General features: G+C 34.0%; 4 protein-coding genes across 6 annotated transcripts; all 4 read left to right on the forward strand.

Moving 5' to 3' along the window:
* Positions 1 to 2184: 2184 nt before the first annotated feature.
* Positions 2185 to 6341, forward strand: LOC108198122 (nuclear transcription factor Y subunit A-7). Of its 2 annotated transcripts, none has more exons than XM_017365895.2 (6): positions 2185 to 2205; positions 3590 to 3919; positions 4855 to 4970; positions 5052 to 5123; positions 5422 to 5583; positions 5766 to 6341. In XM_017365895.2, the coding sequence occupies exons 2-6, from the start codon at positions 3649 to 3651 to the stop codon at positions 6075 to 6077; spliced, it is 933 nt and encodes a 310-aa protein (XP_017221384.1). In that variant the 5' UTR covers positions 2185 to 2205; positions 3590 to 3648; the 3' UTR covers positions 6078 to 6341. The 2 variants fall into 2 exon arrangements, with proteins under 2 accessions (XP_017221384.1, XP_063938506.1); XM_064082436.1 differs by having other exon boundaries at positions 4864 to 4970.
* A 569-nt stretch (positions 6342 to 6910) lies between these two features.
* LOC108199169 (alpha/beta hydrolase domain-containing protein WAV2) lies at positions 6911 to 11271 on the forward strand. Its single transcript, XM_064083686.1, has 7 exons — positions 6911 to 7148; positions 8026 to 8061; positions 8358 to 8436; positions 8595 to 8649; positions 8739 to 8855; positions 9869 to 10033; positions 10211 to 11271. The coding sequence occupies exons 1-7, from the start codon at positions 6911 to 6913 to the stop codon at positions 10478 to 10480; spliced, it is 960 nt and encodes a 319-aa protein (XP_063939756.1). The 3' UTR covers positions 10481 to 11271.
* Positions 11272 to 12793: 1522 nt separating this feature from the next.
* Positions 12794 to 17448, forward strand: LOC108197083 (glycerophosphocholine acyltransferase 1). The gene is made up of 8 exons (XM_017364573.2): positions 12794 to 13051; positions 13167 to 13319; positions 13830 to 13887; positions 13983 to 14083; positions 14835 to 14930; positions 15009 to 15102; positions 16257 to 16494; positions 16806 to 17448. Exons 1-8 carry the CDS (start codon positions 12965 to 12967, stop codon positions 17182 to 17184), a joined length of 1206 nt encoding a protein of 401 aa, XP_017220062.1. The 5' UTR covers positions 12794 to 12964; the 3' UTR covers positions 17185 to 17448.
* A 1395-nt stretch (positions 17449 to 18843) lies between these two features.
* On the forward strand, positions 18844 to 21814 carry LOC108197550 (pre-mRNA cleavage factor Im 25 kDa subunit 1). 2 transcript variants are annotated; one of them, XM_064083544.1, is made up of 7 exons: positions 18844 to 19114; positions 19199 to 19244; positions 20692 to 20776; positions 20889 to 20962; positions 21039 to 21125; positions 21206 to 21316; positions 21546 to 21814. In XM_064083544.1, the coding sequence occupies exons 1-7, from the start codon at positions 18939 to 18941 to the stop codon at positions 21615 to 21617; spliced, it is 651 nt and encodes a 216-aa protein (XP_063939614.1). In that variant the 5' UTR covers positions 18844 to 18938; the 3' UTR covers positions 21618 to 21814. The 2 variants fall into 2 exon arrangements, with proteins under 2 accessions (XP_063939614.1, XP_017220684.1); XM_017365195.2 differs by having other exon boundaries at positions 18846 to 19114; positions 20692 to 20785.
* Positions 21815 to 23458: the final 1644 nt, after the last annotated feature.

The following is a 23458-nucleotide window of genomic DNA, read 5'->3' on the forward strand; positions in this document are numbered from 1 at the left end:
AAGTAATATAGAAAGTATTATTGGAATTCATGCTCTTGACTATATATTAAATTACTAAGATCTCAAGTTTTTATATTATATTTAGAGTCAATTAAGAGACTTTTGAAGATGCTCATGTCCTAAGTAGATTTCCTAAATATATGATAAACAATTCAAATTCTAAAAAATAGGGACTCTATATGCAACGTCAGTGATAAATCATGTGACAATAATTCTTTAATTATAAATTTTACTTTGTCAAAGCACTTGACTATTTTGAAATAGAGATAATTCTTTGATAATTAAATATTAGAAAACGAATACCGTTATTTTCTATTGCTTATGAAATAGTAATTATAAATTTAACTATATTTTATTTTTAATTTAACACATTTAACACAAGATATAAAATATTGTAGAATGGGTGTCACCAAGCTCCACGTCGAAAAGATAAAAAAAAAAATTGTTTTAAATATAAGCAGCTAAATAGCAATATAAAGCCTTTTGAGAGTAACTAAAAACAAATCTGTGCGCGCTTGGTCGCGACAAAAACGTATAAATATTAGGACTTTTTTTATTCATAACCACGTTTTCAATCTTATTTTCAAAAATACTACCTTCTCCAATCTTATTTTCAAAAATACTACCTTCTCTCAAGGTAGTATTTTTGAAAATAAGATTGGAGAAGGTAGTATTTTTGAAAATAAGATTGAAATAACAGTATACAAGATAATTCCTTTAAATATTATAACGGTTTTTCTGTGGTGTGCCCATGGGCACATGTTAAGCGCGGAAAATTTTGTGCTTGGATCATTTTGATTGGCTCCTATCTGATAATGGTGGACCCCCCTTGCAAATACACAAACCACACCAATCAAAATCTCCCAAATACAAAAATTTCCGCGCTTAGCATGTGCCAATGGGCACACACTAACCAAACCGATATTATAATAATATGGAGTAACAAGTGTTGAGCGGCCCAATAAATGAGGAGATTGTAAAATGGGTGTCAACCAAGTCATAAGTCAAAAAGATAAAAAAAATTTGTTTTTAATATAATTACGTTGTTAGTATAGGTCTTTTGGAAAAAATTCAAAATTAAATTCATGTAGGTTTGACCAAGACCAAAAACGGAGTTAATGCATATTTCGCGGTCCAACAAATATCACCGTGTTAATTTTTAGTTTTTATTATATAATATAAAATTATAATAAAATCTAGCAGATCGCTTAAATTGCTTTAATTATTATTACGTTTAATAATTTTTTGAACTTACAGAAAAAATTCAACGTTCTGTAATATATATAATTATGTATGACAAATGTTAAATATTCCAAATTTTATCTCCAAAACTTCCCCCAAATGCTGAGTCGAATATATAGATGATTACCCTTTTAATAATAACATAGAACTCGCGTATATATTTATACATCCCCAAACTAAAATTAAGTATTATTTAACAAATATGTGAAGAATTTATTTGTGGTAACTAATGCTCCTCATTGTATATTAGAACTTCACCAGGTAGGGAGTATCGAGTCATGGATGAATAGTGTAAAGAGAAAGCATACAATATGAAACGTGGAGCAGGCCAGAAAGCGATACGTGGATAGCAAAGGGCGGCTGTGTTCGTCTGCTTCGTTTTGTTGGGTCCCACAATAATGTCACACCTGAACATTGAAAATTTGAAATGTTACTCCTCATTATATATTTCATTTTCTTTATCCGAACATGATGTATGCTTGAGCTTGACCCAAAATACAAGTTAGATATTTAAGAAACTTTACTTAATTTTACTCCACAAGTATTAAATGTTAAAAAATTGTTTCAAGTTATTTATCATATATTGAAATAATTCATCAACAAAAAAAATTATTAATATTCGTTTGTCCTGAACGAGATTTTTTGAAAAGAAACGATAAAATATTGAAAATAAAAGGAAGGGATTTTTGGGGCGAGGTGAGGATATGTGAGTAGTGAAAGCAACGGTGGTGGTGGGTGGCAGTTGTTTATTAATGAGAATAATAATAAGAGTATATTTGTAGAGAGAGAAAGAGGGCTGGTTTGTACTTGGTATTATTACAAGTGTATATTTGTCTAGAGAGAGAAACAGATGACTTGAGGGTTTCAAGAAAGGAGACATGCCCAATTCTATCCCAACACTTCTGGTCTTTGTTTCTCCTGATTCTTGAAGCATACCCACCAGATGACCAGATCCTTAAAAGGGTATGTTTTTTAACTTCTCATTCTTGTATTAAGTACTTGTGCATGTTTGTGTACTTGTGTTTCCATATGTTTAGGACAATATGTGTGTGTTTCCTTATTTTGTACTTGGGTTTCCATATTTCTAAGACCATATTTTTAAGACAATATGTAGTTTCTTTTATCTGCTTATTTAGAAATTTGTGAGCTTTTTTTTTTTTTAAGTATTGAGTTTTGTTGAGGTCTGCATATTGGTTGTTGAATGCATGTGGGTCTTGAGTTTGTGAATCTTTGGTTTATTGGTTGATTTTTAAAATTTTGTTTTGGAGTTTGAAGAATTGAGTATTGTTTAGTTTATTTGGTGGTTTGATGTTTCCAACAAACACCCCCTAATTTCATTTGGTAACTGTTTTGACCATAGTTTCTCCTTTTCCTTGACTGATTTGGGATTTTCTCATGTGCTTTAGTTGTGTAATTTACTCAATTTTTTTATTTGGCGGGGGGGGGGGGGGGGGGGGGAGGGGTGCTTGGTTAATTAAGGGCTAGTAGTCCTGGATACACTGATACAGATAGCTATGTGCTCACAGTCTTGTGTAATTCGAGAACCAGGGAGCCTATGCATCATGCATTAAGTAAGAGATGTTATCTGTCTGGGAGTTGTTTCTGTGGCTGTTTTAAGTGATTTGTTGTAGGGAATTTACAATGAGGCAGAGGTATTTGAGGTTATCAACAGGATAGGAAGACTTAGTTTACAGGTTCCAAATGAAAACCTGTATGAGAATCTAAGTAAAATTAAAATCAATGGTATACGAATTTAGATTACTTTATAATGTAGGAGGATGTTCTACTTAAGTGCTAAAACAAGCTAAACTTGAGGTTGATTTTTTTAGGCTCGTGTCCTCTTTAATCGCGTGTCTTTATGATAAAAGACTTGAATATAGCCATAATATTAAATGAGTGATATGTGATTTTAAGTGTTGTTTGTCAATTATTTTCTTAGCTATAAGGTTTCAGATGCTTGTTATACTACTTCCCATTGCTTAACTAGTACATACGTTTTTCCACTCAATTTTTCTATGATTAAGTTGTGAATCTGTATGCTTGTTAGTTACGAATGAAGGAAATTTAATCCTAGAATATATTTGATTCGAACATGTTGAGAATTTTAGGTGAAACCAAAGCCTACTTATGTGATTGCTTCTGAACTTAATTTCTTGCATAACATTTTGTGTTCCTTCCCTGCTTATTTAATATCTCTGTCTACTGGATATCTCTGACTACATTCCAGTTTCATGTTTCCCAAGTCTAGATTGGGCATAATGTCTTATCTTACATAAGCTGTTAGAGTCGGCAATGAAGATCTATAGGTTACAGGTATTTAGTTAAGTTCTATACTTTTACTACGCAGGTGTAGAAGTCACCACAAAAAATATTAGATAGATTTTGTGTCAAGGTCCTGTTCAGCCAATGCCTCATATTCCTTTTACTACTACCACATCATGGTGGAATCCTCAGGGACAGCAGTTCTTTCAGCCATTATCCAAAAGTTTAAGCTTAAAAGTAGGATCTCCTCGTGAAGCAAGTGAAGAGGGCAATAATGGAAGTGAAACCGGTCATCATCCTCAAGACCTGGACTCATCCTCAACCCAGTCACACTCCACTACTGATCAATCTCACCAAGAAGTGTCTGCTATTGATTACAACGGTCCACATGATCAATACTTTTCATCTGATTCAGGTTATAGTTCTGCATGACTTCCATTTATAATAACATTTTTCATATTATCTATTGTTCATCTTTAATAGGTATGTAAATTGGGAGTACATCACTGAATGTGTTCGACTTTTTTTCTTGTCCACTTTCTATATTTTTTAAGTTGTTTTTTTCCGTAAATTGTCTTTATCTCTATAGTGTAAATGAAATCTTCATGGTCTGTATACTCTTCATGACCCATACATTGATTTTGATATTACTAGTCTTCTTTTCTCTTTCTCCCCTATGCATGTGTGCATGGGAGGACCTAGTAAGGGGTGAGGGGGGCTACCCCCTGAATTTAGAAAAAATGAAAAATTATTTTTTTATGTATTGTAAAAATTTGTTTAGCCCCCACACAATTTTTTAACCCCTAGAAAAGTGTTATTGTAATTAGATTTATTTTTATATTATATATACTTAGTTCGAATAATGTTAATGTTGATGAATTGGAATTTTTTTTCTCACTCGGTGATTTTTTCAAGTACAAATTGCCCCCGGTCACAAATCCTGGGTCTGCCACTGCATGTGTGTGTGCACTAAGATAAAAATCCTTAGTAAGATGAATTTCTATTCCCTTTATTTTTTTCCCTTTTTGTTAAGCCTCAAAAATAGAAGACTAGAAGGAACTTTTGCCTAATAATATTGTTTTTCCTTATAATATTTCTGGGCAAATATTTTCAGGTTACCATAGTCATGCTAATTGCTACACACTTTCTGTATTTGCATTGCAATTTGAAAATGGTGTTACCCATAAAGTGTTGATAGTTGCATATTAGTTCTTTTACATGCTAAAAGCCTCCACCAAAATAAAGTTCTTAGCTTGCTACTAGAAGCGTAAATTTTTGATATTCTCTTCGAGTAGTAACATTGACATTAAGTTATATATTAAAAATTAAATTACTCCTTCATGCACTAAGCGGCTCAAGGCAGAAGCTACAGCAAGCATGTAGAAGGTCAAGTGAAGCCGGTAATGGTTTTTTCAAATCCATGTTTTGGCATTGACCGATCTCAAGCTGAATTAAATCCGTCAATGGTGAGTGAACTTATTTTCTGTGGCTGATTTTCCCTTGATGGCTGTCAATTTAATATTTACAATTTTAATTTCTCTGTACAGGTTCATATTCCATATGCCTATGGTGATCCCTATGTTAATGGACTATATACTGCTTATGGACCACAAGTAACTGTAAGTACCTGCTAAGACCATTCTATATGCTTTAAAGCATCTGCCGCCGTGCAGTTTGACAGCACTGCAGTTCTGTAACTACGAGTTTATGACATTCTTTCATGACGTGCTCTCTATCACTTCTTTTTGTTATCATGTTTCACGTTGTTGGACTTGATATCATGTGTTTGTGATTATCTACTTTTTGAAGAAGCTATATGTAATTGGAACTTACTAACGAACAAAATTTTTATTACTGTGCATGTAGTTTGACCTTTTTTTTTCCTATGGTCTAATTGTTGTTTGAAACCATATACAGCCTCAGGTTGTGGGCGTACCACCTGTACGAGTCCCACTGCCTATTGAACTTGCAGATGATGGTCCGATATATGTCAATGCAAAACAATACAATGGGATTATGAGGAGGCGACAAGTGCGTGCCAAGCTGGAGGCTCAGAACAAACTCCTCAAAAGTAGGAAGGTATCTTCCGCGTCCTGCAGTTACTGAACTACTAATTTGATAACGTGTGTGTAGAGTAAATTTAGCATATATATGGTGACATGTTGCCTCATTTCATGAGGGTATGATGTGTTCTGCAGCTTTGTTTATTCATTTGACAAGTTGCAAGTAAAACTAATTAGATCTTTATTAATGATATGTAGCCTTATCTTCATGAGTCTCGGCATCGCCATGCAGTGAACAGGGTTAGGGGAACTGGGGGCCGCTTCCTAAGCAAGTCCGAACAGTCAAACCCTGCTCACCCCTTCAACCACAATCTTGGTTCCCGCCCTGTCAATCAAGCAGAAACAGGCAAAGGCGAAACCTCAAAGGATTCTTCCTCAAGCATCATGTGTGTTGACAACAACAATGAATCCTCTTTCCAGCATCCAAACCTGATGTACATGTCTTCCAACACGGGCAGAGGATTTATGTACGAGGGGACTCCACAACGATCATCTCCAGTAGTTCGGTGAGAAATGGAAAAAGCAAATGACCATGTCACCGGCTGGGCAACTCATCCTTGGCTTTGTAACCTTTCAACTTAAAAACGTTCCTTTATGAAGCATATATACCACTTCTAGCATGTAGTAAAGAAGTCTGATGCTTCGTATTTCTATCCTTGATATACTGAGGGATCTGGACCGCACAGGAGGATTTGCTAGTTCATGCACTTTAGCTGTTTAATTGTGATCCTATTTGTTGCTTATATAACTTGACTCTTTTGGTTTCTGTTGCAAGTTCTCAGGGTCTTTTGGTTCTTTGCATTTTGGCATCAATCACTTGTTTAAGATATGGAGAAAACTAGTATAAGGGAAAACAAATGGCAACAAAAAGGTCTTCACAGCAAATAAAATTAAATATGCGTCTTGGAGTTTTAAGTTAGAAGCAATTATTTGTACCGTTTGTGTAAAAAGTCGAGAAACACTTATGAAAAGTTAGGATTCCTAACTTTTGTTTCATGACTTCTACCTTTTTCTCAAACACTTTAATCACTTATAAGTCTTAACTAATTTCTAATTTTTACTTCACTTATTTTATTTTAAGCAAGAAGCACTTATTTTAAGATCACTCAAACGGTCCCACTATATTTTGAACAAATACTTTTTTTTCGAAAAAAGGATTAATTTAATAATGAAAAGTGATACAACATTACACCGAAAATTGTCGAACAGCGTAAACACATGAATGTGCATCTCTGCATCAGGTGTTGTGCATCCACAGATAACACAAACAAAAGCTAATCTGGCGTAAACAAATTCACGCAAACACATGAATGTGCATCTCTGCACGTTGCTGATAAATTCAAATGAATTGCTTCTGGAGTACAATACTGTACGGTATAACAGGCATTGTGATCACTGGTGTAGCATTGCTAGTAGCGATCCAGGATAGATTGATTTACGTTCCTGTTGTTCCAGGACTCACAAGGTCTTATCCGATCACTCCGTCTCGTCTTCGCCTTTTTTATGAGGATGTTTGGCTGACATCTTCTGATCATGTTCGTCTGCATGCCTGGTTCATTAAGCTCAATGCCGATCACCGAGGTTTATTCGCATTTCCTCTTTATTTTTTCTACTTCTATGTGCATGTAGGTAATACTATGTGTTAATGTAATGTGATTTAGGTCTTTTTTGTTTGCAATTTGTTTTTAGGATTAGTTGTGGTGTACTAATTAGTATAATGTTGTGGTTTTTGCGTACTGTAATTGTTAATTTGGGATTTGGTTTATTAAGATCGCTTCTGATTTCCGAGTTTCTCAAGATTCTATTGACTAGTTTTTGTCAGTGTGTGTGTTTGTGTTTTTGCAGGGATCTGATGTGATTTGTGGTTGATAAGAATCAGGTGTTTTCGTTTGTAATTTGTTGCGATTATTTTAGTAAGGGATTAATTGGTCATGGACTGATTAGTATAATGTCCTGCTTGTTATGTACCAAGATTTTTGATTCAGATGGATTAGGCTTTTCAATGCTGGTGAATTAGGCTTTTCTTTTTGTTGGTATTGCCTGCAATCTGTTGTTTAAGTTGAGCATCACTTGTCATTAGGGATGTGCTGTGCTGTGTGCATGGTGCGGTTTGATGCAGTTTTTACCTACTAAAGCACAATTAACAATGCGCGACTTCTTAAATTAGAAACCAAAACCTAACCAAACACCATCGGTGCGATCTAGTTTCTTATAGGTGAAGAATAGTTTTTAAGTTCAATAAGAGTTAAAGCAATCATTTACAGACAATAAGTCTGGGGCTGCAGCAGAATGCTAAAGTGCTAACTTAGTAGCTGAAACGAGTTGTCATAAAATGGATACCTGCGAAACCACTTGAATCCATCATAAATCTATTTCGACTTCCATTATCTGCTTATTTCATAGATGGAGTTTGAATATAATTCTCTAAGCTTAGAATGTACTGTTCTTGATTTTGCAGGGCCAACTATCATGTTCTTCCAAGAAAATGCTGGAAGTATCCTTACAAGTGTCTGTAATTGTTTCTCCGAGGAATACCCTTACTCTTTCTTCTGCTAGTTGTATTTTATTAGATTGCCTTCTGTTCCATACTTCCATTTAGAAGATGTGAACAAAGTTAACTATTAACGTAATAACAGAGAACACCTTCTCTCAGACGCACTTAATATGAAAAATTATAACATCTCTTTCCTAGTGTTTTTGTGTATAGGATTGAGAGTATTATTCTATAGTCATACCCCTCCTTTATTTATAGTGCAACTTTTGTGGAAGGCCTTCATAATGTACCTACAGATATTGCACACCGGCTTGAGATGGTGCGCATGATGTTACAGAGACTGCAATGCAATGTTTTTATGCTTTCTTATAGAGGGTATGCATTTTTTTCTTCTTCTTTTTTTTGTATCTATTAGTAAAGGTAATACTTTTGGCCTACTTGCCTAAATGAATCTCTAGCTTCTGGAATAGCAATTTTTCGTAATTTATTTACTTCTTTAATCAATAATGTAAATGGTTCTTCAAAATGGACAGATATGGTGCTAGCGAGGGCTTCCCATCTCAGCAGGGTATCATTAGAGATTCCCAGGTTACTAATCAATTTTACTTTTGTGCCGTAAAACAGAGATGCAATTGAATTTTAAAAATCATGTATCTTAGTATCTTACTGTTGGCTAGGCTGCATTAGATCATCTGATTCAGAGGACAGACATTGACAAATCTAGTATAGTAGTGTTCGGAAGGTCACTCGGAGGTGCAGTTGGAACTGCACTGTGTAAAAACAATCCGGACAAGGTAGAGCTCCTTGGTAAATTTCACAATATCCCTTTTTGTGTTTACAAACACGTGTGGCTTGAGGGTACCATCTTTTGTTTAATAATGCTCTGATTGCTTGACAATGTGATGCTTTGGAATAAAACGCATTCTCTAGATGCTAATCTAGCATTTTGTTTTCAGCAAATGCTGAGCAAGTTGTAAGCCTAAAACGTTGTGATAGCTTTTTATTTAGTTACAGGTGGATTCACAGTTTACTGTGTTGACTTTTAAGCATGATAGTTTGATATTTTATCACATACTTTCTGATTCTTCCTGCCGGCTTATAACAAAAATCAGACTTTGTGCTTCTCATACATTGAAATTTAGTCACACAAGTTATTATAAAAATTTGGTAAATTTGTCCTTGATAAGAAACTAGCTGTTCTTCTGACAAAAAAAGAAGAAGAAGAAACTAGCTGTTCTCTTATCGGTCCTTGATACGAGTCATTCGTTTGAGGCAATTGTGAAAAAGAAAAGAGTTTTTATAAAGTCTCTGTTATCTAGAAATATAAACTACACATTTGAAGTCTCTATCTTCAAAACTTTAATTGTGTGATGAATTTAGCTTTCATCTGAGAAATTTTAACTTATCAATGACCATGTCAATGTCACAATGGTTCTAGTTGTGTTATTAGCATGAAGTTGCTGATAATCTTGTCGTACCTATACAACTGAATGTGTCAACTTGACTTTCATAAACTCTCGATTGTGAATCATAAAATCATAAGCAAAAGAAGAGATGGCATTCACAGTTCACAAGAGCTATAAATAAGTATTCAAATGTGCTTTGCTTAATGTTATAATGAGCACTATATTACTGTACATCAATACATGTTAACATATCCTTAAAGTGATCTCTTGCTGTCACACTCTAATTGTAAGATATAGTATGGTGTTCTGCATCTTGTATTCTTGTTGTTACCATATATTGCCTTCTGGTACTTCTCACACGGCATATTTACATATTAGTCTCAAAGTGGACTATTTGCCAGGTTGGTGCATTGATACTGGAGAACACCTTCACATCTATTCTAGGCATGGCTGGCATTTTGTTACCTTTTCTGAGGTATTTTATTGGTGGAAGTAGTTCAAAGGGCCTTAAGGTTCTGAATCATTTCGTCCGTTCTCCTTGGAATACCATTGATATTGTTGGGCAGGTGAGTTCTGCTGAGATGACACCTCTAAAAGCATGCAGTTTTGGTTTTGGAGGAATTCTGATGATTATTTTTAAAGAATTTCTTGGGTTGCAAAAATGCCAACAACTTTTGGTTAGATAATCTATCATGAGATCATCGTTTTGGTGCACTACGTAATTCTTAAGCTTTGGATGGCAGGTCAAGCAGCCGATTCTTATGCTTTCTGGGCTAGACGACGAGGTAGTTCCTCCAGAACACATGCAGATGTTATATGCCAAAGCAGCTCCACATAACAAGCGATGCAAATTTGTTGAATTTCCTGATGGCATGCATATGGACACATGGCTCTCGGCCGGTGATGAGTACTGGACAACCATCCAGCAGTTCTTGGAAGAACATATACCAGAGAAAAAAGAAGGTTCTTCAGTTGCAAGCCTGCATAAGTCTAGTTCTATTTCTCATCTATAAAATTTATATAAATCGCCTAACCAAATAATAGCAAATACACCAAGTCTTCCTGCAAAGTCAATTACAAATTTGCACATATCATTTGTAGACACAAAATTATAACACTATATCTGAAATTCTCTAGTTTTTTTATCATGCAGGCCAATGATTCCGCATTATAAACACTTCTAGTTTACTTGCATTTGCGTTTGAGGAATTTTCCCAGTACGAAGATCAGGTCCATGGACTAGCTACCTGTCAATCTCTATCGTGGCTGTTTTACACACAACTAGTGGTGAGATGGAATAGAAGATAAGATTATTCAGATGTTTTTAAAGAAGGATCTGAAGACAACATATGTGGAGGAGGTTCGGGGGAATATGCTCAAGGTAGATTCTGAGGATCCTGCGACAAATGTTAGGCTCTCACATGTCATCGAGTGGTAGTCCCTCGTCGAGCCAGCTAACTACCTGGTATTGAAGAATTTCCGTGATTGTTTTTGTTGAGTAGGAGTTAGTGTTGCGTATCAGCAGAGACCAAACTATGAACCAGCGATTAAACTTTCATTGTTTCGACTTTAATACTGTGATCTAAAGGTAAACTAAATCAATGAGTTTACGTGCTCTGACAATTTCTTATGATGTTCACAAATGTTTTGGTCTTGTGAATTACTAGTAATATACAATTGAGAGAGATTCGTAGAGTTCACTTTGACAGCCCTGGCATGTTTAGCTTTGCAGACTTTTGTGTCATTTACGTTCAACAACAGAATTCTTAGTTTCGGAAACCAACTTGAAGGGTTTGACCCAGGTTTATTCCACAAAGATTCCAACATACTGTAATGGATTGATAATATCTATAAATATTACTCCTCGGTTCCATAATAATTTCTTTTAGAAAAATTACTCATATTAAGAAATATTATTTCTTCCGTTTTGAAACATAAGTCGTTCGATTTTTCAGCACACAATTCTAAGTCTTTTGACCGCATAATTAAAATCATTATTTTTGAAATTTCCTTTTTTTTTAATAAAAATATATGATTAATATTGTAATTCAGAATAAGATATTTTTAAAAATAATAATTTTAACTATCTGGTCAAAGGACTTAGAAGTGTGTGACAAAAAGTCAAGTGATCTATATTTTAGAACGGAGGGAGTAACTTATAATTCTAATGAATGGATGATAAACTCTTATTCAACCATCGTTAATTCTTATACAATTTTGAAGAAAGTTAATTTTAGAGAGTTAAGTTCCATGCAGTCCACATATTTACTGTAGTACCGTAGACCACGTATGTTCTGCAACTATAAAATGACATAAAAATATTTCAAAATGTATGAAACTTGTTATTTTGTAAAATACATTCTATAAATATCACTATTTCATGAAAAATATTGAAAATCATTTATGTTGGACAAGTAGAACACATATGTTCCGTAATATGTAAATATGTTCTGCAAACTTAACATATTTTGCAGAAGAATATGTTTTTCACTATTTAACTTGTAGAATGTTTAGGATTGTCAAAATTTTTAACAAAATAATGATGTTTATAGAACATGATTTGCAAAATAACACATTTTGCAATGTTTTTATGCCATTATATAGTTGCAGAACATACGTGGTCTACAATTTTACAATAAATATGTGGACTACATGGAACTTTGTTCTAATTGAAGAAGAATAATGTTAATATATTTATATTAAAAATTAAAAGTAGACAAGTATTAAGAGACTATTATTGTGAGACGGAGAGACGGAGGGAGTAATATATTGTGATTAATTTTAGTTTGACGCGAGGAGCTGAGTTTAATAATCATTAGAATTTAAGTATTAATTTTTCAAAATTTGATAGATTTATAAACTTTGAAATAGTATTATCAAATTCAAAATTTTATAACTCTATCATTTTCTAATAAAATATTCAAAATATTTGGTCAGCTTTTTAATTATCATTAAATTTAGTGTAATACAGATAATTGTGATTGAATAACCAAAATTTTAAAAATAATTTAGAATTCATAGTGAATATGAATAAATTTATGAGAATAATTTAAAATTATAATTAAATATATTATTTTTGTATAATTTTTAAAATGTCAAATTAAATACAATGGAATGTTCTAAATCTAGAATAGCTGTTTCACACTTAATACCCCTTTGACCCTGGTAACCCCTTATGTGAATAATCTTGTCTGATTACTGATTATCCTTTAAAATCTAATAAAAATTTAATGTTATTTTAATAACAATTAATACTAACAAAGAAGTACAAAGAAAAATGATGTAGAAAAATTATTTAATGTATATTTTCATAACAATTAATATATCTCCCACATCATTAATGGAACGAAATCAAGTGGGGCAGAGACCTTGAAGTTTGAACCCCAATGAACAATCAAGAAAAACGCCCTTTCTGACTCCATCTCCACCACCCTCATCTCCTTCAATCAATACCCTCTTCACACAATCCAATACACACACTTACACATACATAAATCATGTCAGGCAATGAAGATAATGGAATGGAAGAAACCAACGGTGATTCATTTGGGAAAGTCAAACAAAGGTTCAAGGATCGAACCCTGGTAAAGATTCAATCTTTTTGATTTTTGATGATACCCTTTCCTTAATTTTGCATAAAGTTTGAATCTTTTTGTTGTTTGATTGGTTTTCTTGATTTTCTTGATTTGGGTTGGGTAGAAAGTGGCTCAAACTAAAGAGATGTTGTCCAAACAAGCTGTGAAAAGCAAGGAGATGTTGTCTAAACAGGCTGTTAAGAGCAAGGAGATGTTGTCTAAACAGGCTGATAAGATTGCCAAACAGGCTGAAGAACATGAGAGATTTATCAATAAGGTGTGTCATTATGGAATATGGATAAGTTTTTGTTATGCATTATGCATAAAAGCTGGTAACTTTGTGTGTAATTTTGTTTTGTTCTTGATTTAGTTATTTGTATATGGATTGATGAGTATTATGGTGCGGATAAATCTTGAAACACAAACCAAATAAGAATCCCGCTTGTAGAAGATGTAGGCATACCGTACCTTTGTTTGCGGACAAAGAGGTGATTTGCATAAAGACCCTGGCTTTTGCAGTGCGTTTGAGGTGGTTTGTGTAAACATCGTAGATTCCTAGCTTTTACGATGCAATATTAATAAACACCAATTATCAGGCATTAAGATTTCATGCAGTAATTTAGCAAAAAAAAAAAAAAAGATTTCATGCAGTATTGCTATAATGAGAATGTTTATAAATCTTCAATTATTGTTTTATTGTTATCTTTTTTATAGTTTAGGTAATGGTCTTCACTGATTTTAAATGGTATTGAATGCTGAGTTTTTGAGAAGCTTTTTCTGTTTGTAGGTGACTCATTTCCTGGGTGTTATTGCATTTGGAACTTTTTGCTTTCTATTGGGTGCAAGTAGGTGTCGATTTTTTTATTTTTTTTTTAAGTTACAACTAATGGAAATTATTGATATCATCTGTGTTCATGGATTGGCTTTTACTGTCTATTAGGACCTCAAGACATCCGCTATGTATACTGCTTGTTCTACTTTATCTTTGTTCCCCTCCGCTGGATCTATTACCGATATAAAAAGTGGCATTATTATCTTTTGGTAAGTTGTCTTCACAAATTTTGATTCATTCAGTCTGATCTATTTATATAGTCAGTTTTGAATTCTACTTTGTTAAGGTTTGCCTATGTGTAGTTGTAATACTTTCTAATGCAATTATATTTTTATTTGATTGTTACATATGTTTGGGAAGAACAGTTTAGGTATATCAACGCTTGTTGTCATGATGTTTCAGAATTTTATTGTCAGCTTGCACTCATTACATAAGCATAATGTTGAGCAGAGTATGTATTCATGATATGAAGATTAAAATCTTTTCATATCATCATATGGGTCGTTTCTGGTTCTGAGCTTTGTTGTTTTAACCGAGGTCCCTAAATTTCAGTAGTTTGAACATGTATGATGTATCTGCTCTCTTGTTTCTGTTCATGTCTCACTGTTCAAGAATTATATCACCGACTGGATAATCAACTCTTTCACTGTTTAGAGCTATAAGAATTACAACCATAAAAGCTATGTACCAGCTACGTTACCCGGACTCTTCATTTTGCCTCGAGTACCCGTGTCGTACACTCGACACTCGGACATGGGTATGGACACTCCGACACTTATTTTAGGCCAAAAACATGTGAAATTTTCAAAATATTGCCGAGTCCGACACTCGGACACATATCCAGTTTGGACACTTTCAGCCGAGTCCGGGTAACATAGTGTACCAGTAATTTTCCACTTTATACAATCTTAAATATCATATGATTCTAATCACAAATGACTTGTAATGACAATGGTGCAGGATTTTTGCTACTATGCCAATACAATTTTTTTGGTCATGCTTCTGTTCTATCCCAAAAATGAAAAGCTTTTCATGGTTTCCTTCTCATTTGCAGAGGTAAACAATTGAGCTGAAACAAGACACCATATTACATAGCCTGTATTTTATTATAACTTCATCAAAAAAAAAATGCAGGGACCGCTTGCTTGGGCACTGATTGTTTGGCGTTGTAGCTTAGTTTTTAGTTCTGTTGACAAATTAGTAAGTGTCCTCATACATCTTTTGCCTGGTAAGTTGCATTCTTCATCTGAATTAAATTGTTAATAATGATGTGATTTTTCTTTTAAATCTAGCTATTATCTAGTTGTGCTTTTAAACCACTCACCTGTTAGATACTTTATTTAGTGCACTTCTGATTATGAAAGTTAATATTATTTATTTTATTAATTGTTTCTCTTTGTTGTTTTTAGCATGCCAATTTTTTTGGAGTGTTTTAACATGCCAATCTGATTTATGAATAAATTGATTGTTTTCCATCTGTTCCCTGTTGTAAACTTTTGTGCAGTAAAGCCCTTAGACTTATGACTTTTTTTTGCAATTGTATCGCAAATCTTCTGCTTTCTAGAGGTTTTTTTCTCTTGCAACCATTCCTCTAAAGAAAGCTACACTTGTGAGTACAAATGTAGGCACTATAATTGTATCATTATGATGATTTTAGAGTGAGCCAAGCAACTCCTAATATTTTCTGGTGCAAGTTCCTGATTTCTTCAGCACACCTTCAATCATTCTGTTTTGTTACTGACTTAACTTTTAAAGTTAAAAATGCAATATGTACCAATATTGAAGAGGCTACCCAAGCCTTTTAAAGTGCAATCTTTTGCGGTATCCCTATTTCGATCCACATCTTAGTAGTCTAATCATGTATTAAGTATAAGAGGGTCTTTATTATTTGTCTATTATCTAATTAAACTTCTGATAGGTATTAGGTTCATTCATATATATACTTTATGAGATCAACATTGTCGGTCTTCATATCAAATGATAAAGTAGTGTTTACTGACAAATATGGCATCTTAAATTGTGCCATATTACTGATTTTAAAATGAGCCAAGCAATGCTTTAATTTATGAAGTGCAAGTTCCTGATTTCTTCAGCACACCTTCACAGTCGGTTACCTACTTAACTTTAATATTAAGAATGCGGTGCATATCAATATCTGAAAGGCTCCTCAAACCTTTTAAAGTGCAAACTCCTGCCTTATCCCTGTTTGTATGTACATCTCAGTAGTCTTTTCATGTATTGAGTATATGAGGGTCTTGATTATATCTAGAGTCTGGTTGAACTTCTGCTAGGTATTAGGTTCAGATTACTTTACGAAATTAACTTATTGTTGACTCCGCCTGAAGTAGTGTTTAATGACCTTTTATCTATTGATTCATTCAGGATTAGTATTTTTTACAATTCGGTGGTGGGATCCTGCTTTCTTTGAGGCCATGCATCCTGAAGGGACTGCTAAAAGAGCTTCATGGCCTTATGTAGAAGACAGATCTTATCTATGGACCTGGCTTTTTGTAGTTCCCTTGGCTGCTTACACTCTTTGGCAGATTTTATATTTTTTGATTGTGAATGTCCTTCGCCGTCAGAGGCTGCTACGGGATCCTGAAGTCATGACTTCTTACAGGTTTGAGAAGTCTTTGAAGCTATCTCATAATATGTTTTCTCTATGTTCTATAGTCTAGTATGTATATAATTTTTGTTCCTATGATGGATGTTTTAGCATTTTCGGTGGTTTCAATATTTGAATTTCAAGAGGTTAAAAATATGGTAGTTGCTTCAGGCATACATTCACAGCATTGGAAAATGTTCCCCGACCCTCCCAATTATTTAGACTTGTTCACTAATCACACGGGATACATCTTTTGCTCTCCATTAATTTTCTTCCATCCATGATATTATGAATAAGTTTAAAAATGAACTGCTGTTGCTTGATAGGGAGCTCTCAAAGAAAGCACAAAAAGCAAACAACCTATGGTGGCGACTAAGTGGTTTACTTGGGGATCAGAACCGGATGTTCATGTATATTCTGCTCCAAGCTGTGTTCACAGTGGCAACCATGGCACTGACAGTTCCTATATTCTTGTCATATGAACTACACGTTATCTTCCAAGTACTCAAAGTCTCCGCATCTGTATGGAACGGAGGAAGCTTTTTGTTGGAAGTAATGCCAAGACAAGTGGTTCTCAAGGAGAAGAAAAAATCAGAGAAGCAGCCCATACCGCCGGCTCCACAAGTTCAAGCTCTAGTCGCAGAAGAAACTCCTCCTCCAAGTCCATTAGACACAGTTGATATGGGTGAACCTCTATCTCAATAGTTACGAACACGCAGTGCTTGTAATCCTGTTTGTATACTATGTGAATCTTTGCATGCAGCTGAAGATGAACTCTAGGTTTTGTGTTTTGGTAAATGAAATGTAGTGGTCGAAGTTTTTCGTTTTCATAGAGAAGTGATGGGACCGATGAAAACGGTTTCAGTCAGTATCTGATTTTTTGTTTAAGTCTGTAGTTTCATATGCACCATGATTGTACAAAAACATGTACCATGTTAACTGAACTAAGCTTACAGTGTTTTTTGGTCACTTGTGCATTTAGAGTTTTCAGGGTTTGTGTTTTATGTATACTTGATGACATGAAGACATTTTATTTTGTATGATTGCTAGCATTTTAATCTTTTTATCTTTATTATGTGAAGACTCTTTGATCTAACATGACTTTATCTATTTAGTGAAAAATAATTTAATTTACAAGTTCAATCAAGTTGCCGGTCGCCGATTTGGCTAATGGTGGACAATATTGGTGGTGTTGCGGACAATTAGTTTTGATTAAGGTTAATTATCAATTAGGTGACTTGTTTTGCTTGAATATTCGAAATGCTCATCGACAAAATTTTGTTCTCATTTGCATCACTAATTTAAAATAAAGTTAATTCTATTAATTTTAAAGAATTTATAAATGTAAAAAGTTAACTACATAAATTTTTAGAATGAATATATCCCATCTTTCTTGCTACTAAGCCTTTCTAATCAAATACGTACTCGTCTTCTTTTTTCGATTGAATTCAACCTCTATTTGCACAATTTTTTTATGATTTTATTTTTATTTATCATCATATTGCTTGGTGTAGAAGTTCACATCAAATCTCAATTAAATTCATTTCATATAATTTAATAAAAAACTTTTGACCTAACTTCGTAAAAATTTATCTAGATATAATTTAGTTGAGAATGAGTGATAGAAATGAAATAAAAAATATAAGTGATTAAAGTATTTGATAAGGAATGAGAAGTCATGAAACAAAAACTAGTATCCTCAACTTTTTATAAGCAGTTCTTCACTTTTTACACAAACTGTACGGATAGGTACTTATAATTTATAAACCCAAAAGCCGGGCTTATAAGCCTCGGTCAAACACCCCCAATAACTACTTCTTGACTGTTACACAAACAGTATGAGTAAATACTTCAAACTTATAAATCCAGAAGTCGGGTAGGCGAAAGACCCCCTGTTTTTACTCCAATATTTGTTATTTTAATGTATATATTTTAAATTTAATTTATTTTAAATTATGATAGAATAATGTGATTACATAAATTTTTTATTTAACAGCTAAATAAATTTTTAATAGATCAAATGACTAATTAAAAAATTATGTCGAATTTATATATTTAAATGAGAATATTAAAATATGTTTTTTATATGTTATAATTTAAGAAGAAATATAAACCCGAATATAAACCAACCAATCAACGAGATAAAGTATTTTTTGGATTTCTCAGTCCAAATCCGAGCAAGTCTCACCACTTCATCCATTTTTTTTATAAATATTTTCCTCTATTTTATAGATATTTTTAACTTTCATGTCAAATCATAGGTAAATAAATGACCGGGACGGAGGGAGAGTTCCTTGATATTTTTTTAAACCAAAATTTGACGTTCAAATTTTTGTTAAAAAAATTGTCAAAACGAGTGACGCACGGAGTAATTGTCTATCCATAAATCTCGAACACAGTGCCGTCCCGACAAGAACACTTGCAAGACAACCCAACACATAACTGTGTGTCATCAAAAAATGAATAATTCACAGCTTTTTAACTACACTCATGGAAGCTCTACTAGTACTGATGATGGGTCTCAAGTAGAAGCAATAAAGATATATGGGCTTAGCAACTATTACTTCTATTCGAAACCAGCTCCTCCTTTGAAAAACCAAACCTTAGAGGAACGTATCTCTTGTCTTAAGACAAGGTAATGATTCTTGGACAAATTTCTTGGTTTCCCATTTTGTAATTGTTTCTATGTGTGTGTGTATAATCATTAATTTGTGTGTAGGTATGATGTTTGTGGGATTAGGACTTGCGTGGAGGCTGTGATTCTGGTACTTTTATCCCTTTTTCTGATTAATATGTTGTACTTTTATGTTTGGCAGCTGGGAATATGCAGTTATTTTGTTAGTTGTAGACTTGTAGGAACATAGATCCGATGTTGTAATGACTGAGTAGTTAAACCTCTTTAAAGTAACAACTTTGGGACCAACGAAAAAATTATTTTATTGAGTTTATTATTTTATTGAGAATAAAAATACACTATTTACATTATGTTGGGACTAGAAAAAAATATTACTTTAGTGAGGATATTACTTTATCGATTATTACTTAATCGAGGTTCACCATGTGACATGACATTTAGAGAGCTACCTGTGCCATTAGACCTGGAGGTCTAATGATAAACCTCTGGATGTTTGATGTTCTTATCATGATTAATATCTCGTGTAATCCCGATAGTCACAAAACTAATAATCTGAGGCGTTGAGTGAATTATTTTTCAATATTAAGAATTTACCTTACAATCTCAAAATTGGGTTTTCAAGTTAGGGATAACTGACATATAAGAATGAAAGTTTGACGTATAAGTACAAAAACAATCGAACAGAAATTATTAGGATATTGTGAAGAAAATATCTGAATATTCATTGTCTTTCCATTTGGTTTCCTCTGATTTTAACTAGAGCTCAAACACACTGCACCGATTTGAGTAGCAATCCTCCTTCATTTCATTTTCTTCATAGCCTTCATTATAGAGAATGTATGCTCAATCTTCATCCTCTTTCACCTTAAATTTTGTATATCATTCCCGAATGAACCTTAAGATTTTAGGACTGTCGATATTTGACATGCTAACAGAGCTGGTTTTAAGACGGTTTAGAAGAGACCTTGTGTTCAAGCTTCCTATCCCCTAATTCCTGCAAAATGTTTTTGACACCTTTATTAATTGCTAATAAACACTGTTTATGAATAATCTGGGGCAGGTGGTGCGAACTTGAGAACTCTCGGCAAAATTTGGAAATATTTTTGCAACTTCTCTTTGTAATTGCAACCATTTTTACTGCATGATAATATAATATTTTCCCCTAATTTTTGAAGTGGATCATGTATGTTGACTAAGAGTGATTATTCCATATAAAATGTGGATGGCGAAACTAGTGCACATAATTTATGCTTTCTGATGTTTGATGCTGATAATATTATATAGAATGCTACAAGTTTCGATTGTGCTTTGGCAGGACTTTCATTGCTTTGGTTGTAAACATTTAAGTATATGATGCCTATTAAAATTTTAACCAAACATCTTTAAGAGTTTATTAGCCTCTTTGATGTACTGATTTTTAATTGAAGTGAGAACATAACATAGCTGATTAATAAACGTGTAAAATTGCAGGGGACGAAACTCTGTTATAAATTAGTTGATGAGAGGATAGATATAGCTTAATTGTCTTTTGCTTAATATATGATCATAAACCTATAGGATATATTTAATGGACACAGGTTGAACTCTCCAAAACTCCCCAGTTATTGTTGTTGCAATTAAGGAACTCCACATATAAGCTTCCAGGTGGTCGTTTACGACCAGGTGAATCAGGTTATGACCCAGTCCACACATTTAATTGCTCCTTGAAGGTGCAAAATTCCTCTAATAGTATTGTACAACCTCAAATATTGTTCTTCTACTCCATGCCTTACAGATATCGAAGGCTTGAAGCGTAAGCTTACAAACAAGTTGTCTGTTCATTCTGATGGTATTCTTCCTGATTGGGAGGTATTTAACCCCTAACTAGATACCCTTCACTTATTGTGTTATTAAATCAGCATATACATTAGTTTGCAATCTTTAGGTAGGAGAATGCCTTGGCAGGTGGTGGAGGGTTGGCTTCGAAACATTGTTGTTACCGTACCTGCCACCTAATGTTAGAAGTCCCAAGGTAATTGTTGCATGAGTTCCACCGTCTTCTCTTTATCTATTAGCTTAATTAATTTTGTTAATTACATCTGGAATCTGCAGGAATGCAGAAAAATCTTTCTTGTCAAGTTGCCAGAAAGGCAGAAGTTCACTGTACCAAAAACCCACAAGTTGCTTGCGGTTCCCTTGTCCCAACTTCATGAAAACCACGAAGTATGGAAGCTTCTTATTCTTAAATGTTGAACTTTGCATATATGGGAATTGCATCAGATCACTTAACAATCGAATAACAATGTCTTACTTGAACTGAATCAGTAGCCATATCAAAATTATGTTAACAATTTTGTTTATGCCAATCTTGACTAGCGTCACTAGCCAAAAGTGTTCAGTATACTAATTCAAGATTTTGCTAAATATTTGTCTGAAATGTGTGTTCTTACAGATATATGGACCAGTAATATCAGGAGTTCCCCAGCTGCTATCAAAATTCCCTATTGAAACTGCGAGTCGCTAAGTAGCACTCTACAAAAGAAGTTGATCTTCGAAATAAATATGTGGGAAATGTTAGTTGGACAGGTTTACACGATGGACATATATATTACAGAAAATCCTTCACGAACTGTCGTAAGTTTTAGACTTGTATGAGGTACCTCCGTATATCGCTGTTGTAATTAGTTTGCTTATAGTAATAGATATTCTCTTTTCTTGTCAGTATATAGTGTATTTCTTTTATAAGGGAAGGGGTGAAATAGAGGGGGGGATGCCGTGAGGCTTTTAATGAATCCTCAGATACTCTTTTTAATATCTTAGTGGCAGAAATTGACAATTTCTCAATTTCTGTTTGTTTTACTTACCCTTCATCTGAATTTATTTGGTTTTACAAATATATTTAGGCCAAGTGAACCAATAGATATTGCATTGGGTGAAGAGGTCTTTTAAGAAAACCGCCCAAATATCTCTAGGTGCTCAAATTATGATTATTGAATATATATACAATCATAAGATGGAATTTCTAATTCATGCAGTCATGCTAAGTCTGTAGATTTCAGGGAGTGTTAACTCATCAAAAGTTCAAAGGAACCCCAGACAGACTGGGTCAACCAGAGTAAAAAGTCAGGCCTCAGTCTTGTGTTATGCGATGAATGCAATCATATGGGTCGTATGTTAGCTCTGCGATGACTCTGTTGAAATTGAAATGCTCTCTGGTGTCTCATTTCTGAAAATTGAAATTGATTAGATCATAATTGCGTGATATATTGGTGGGAGTTGTATCTGCTTTAAACTGGATTAGTCGATTACTGTATGACTTGATTTTCTCCTTACTACGCTTCAACTTTTAAGTACGAGTCAAGATTTTAATGACGGTTATATGTGAAACTGTCGATTTGGCTCGATGGTCGAGTCTCTACTTATATCCACTAGGTGATGGATTAAAACATCTCCCTGGGGGCTTTTGGGTGATATGTCAAGTGAAATTGAGAAAGAGGTCGCTTTTAGTTCCGAGACCACTCTCTCAACTAGCAGCATTTTGCAGGCCTGCTTCTGCAACTCTTGTTGTTTTCATCACCCAAATGTATTTAATTGTTGCTACTCATTCTCTACTCATTCACTCTGACCGACCACATTCTCATATTTCATAAGCGACTCTTGCTCATTCAAAGCTCAACCTTTGGATCATTGAGTTCAACTTGTTTTCTTTGACACCACAAAAACTAACACAATCCAGATGAACCAACTTGTTGGATTTACATAGATTTTCAATGTACAAAAACTTCAAAATTAACTATTATAAGATCCATCATTTTTTTATATAAATAAATTAAGCTGTCCTCCAAAATAATATAAGCCTCAGTTGAAGCGTTCTCCTATAATTTTAGGAGAATCGATGATGCATATAGCCTGAGATAAGAATGTAAGTAAATGATAGAAAATGATAGAACCGCATGGAAAGGCTTGGAAGCTGTAATCGACAAGGGAAAAAGTAAAAACAAAGAGTAGGAGGAGCAGAATTAAGAAATTAGTGGGTCAAAGTTATGAATGAGGAATGTTGACCAAGAAAAACAGGATAGTCTTGTTGCTCCCACCGGATTAATTAATACTTATAAAAAATTTTGAAAAGTCAACGAGGGTTTCTTTTTCCTATATTTTATCATCAGTGAATCATCATCCACCACACCCGACTGATAGAGCTGTCATTCGAGTCCGACCGCTCGCCCGACTCGAACTCGTTTAACTGTGCTCGACTCGACTCAACTCGTTAAACGAGCCGAATTCGGACAAAAGATTCCGGCTCGTTTAATTAAGCAAGCCGGCTCAACTCGACTCATTAAAATAAACGAGCCGAGTTCGGGTAGA

This window comes from Daucus carota, chromosome 8 (genome assembly GCF_001625215.2).
Source record: "Daucus carota subsp. sativus chromosome 8, DH1 v3.0, whole genome shotgun sequence".
Classification (NCBI taxonomy): domain Eukaryota; kingdom Viridiplantae; phylum Streptophyta; class Magnoliopsida; order Apiales; family Apiaceae; genus Daucus; species Daucus carota.

What these genes read in the sequence shown, in the direction of transcription:
- LOC108199169 (XM_064083686.1), top strand. Translation starts at nt 6,911, where the DNA reads ATGAATTGCTTCTGGAGTACAATACTGTACGGTATAACAGGCATTGTG. An exon ending in CTTCCAAGAAAATGCTGGAA is followed by an intron (nt 8,062 to 8,357) that starts GTATCCTTACAA and finishes ATGTACCTACAG; the next exon opens with ATATTGCACACCGGCTTGAG. An exon ending in GTATCATTAGAGATTCCCAG is followed by an intron (nt 8,650 to 8,738) that starts GTTACTAATCAA and finishes ACTGTTGGCTAG; the next exon opens with GCTGCATTAGATCATCTGAT.
- LOC108198122 (XM_017365895.2), top strand. Translation starts at nt 3,649, where the DNA reads ATGCCTCATATTCCTTTTACTACTACCACATCATGGTGGAATCCTCAG. An exon ending in ATACTTTTCATCTGATTCAG is followed by an intron (nt 3,920 to 4,854) that starts GTTATAGTTCTG and finishes TCATGCACTAAG; the next exon opens with CGGCTCAAGGCAGAAGCTAC. An exon ending in CTTATGGACCACAAGTAACT is followed by an intron (nt 5,124 to 5,421) that starts GTAAGTACCTGC and finishes AACCATATACAG; the next exon opens with CCTCAGGTTGTGGGCGTACC.
- LOC108197550 (XM_017365195.2), top strand. Translation starts at nt 18,939, where the DNA reads ATGAATAATTCACAGCTTTTTAACTACACTCATGGAAGCTCTACTAGT. An exon ending in TTTACGACCAGGTGAATCAG is followed by an intron (nt 20,786 to 20,888) that starts GTTATGACCCAG and finishes CATGCCTTACAG; the next exon opens with ATATCGAAGGCTTGAAGCGT. An exon ending in AACTTCATGAAAACCACGAA is followed by an intron (nt 21,317 to 21,545) that starts GTATGGAAGCTT and finishes GTGTTCTTACAG; the next exon opens with ATATATGGACCAGTAATATC.
- LOC108197083 (XM_017364573.2), top strand. Translation starts at nt 12,965, where the DNA reads ATGTCAGGCAATGAAGATAATGGAATGGAAGAAACCAACGGTGATTCA. An exon ending in TTTCCTTCTCATTTGCAGAG is followed by an intron (nt 14,931 to 15,008) that starts GTAAACAATTGA and finishes AAAAAAATGCAG; the next exon opens with GGACCGCTTGCTTGGGCACT. An exon ending in CCTCATACATCTTTTGCCTG is followed by an intron (nt 15,103 to 16,256) that starts GTAAGTTGCATT and finishes TGATTCATTCAG; the next exon opens with GATTAGTATTTTTTACAATT.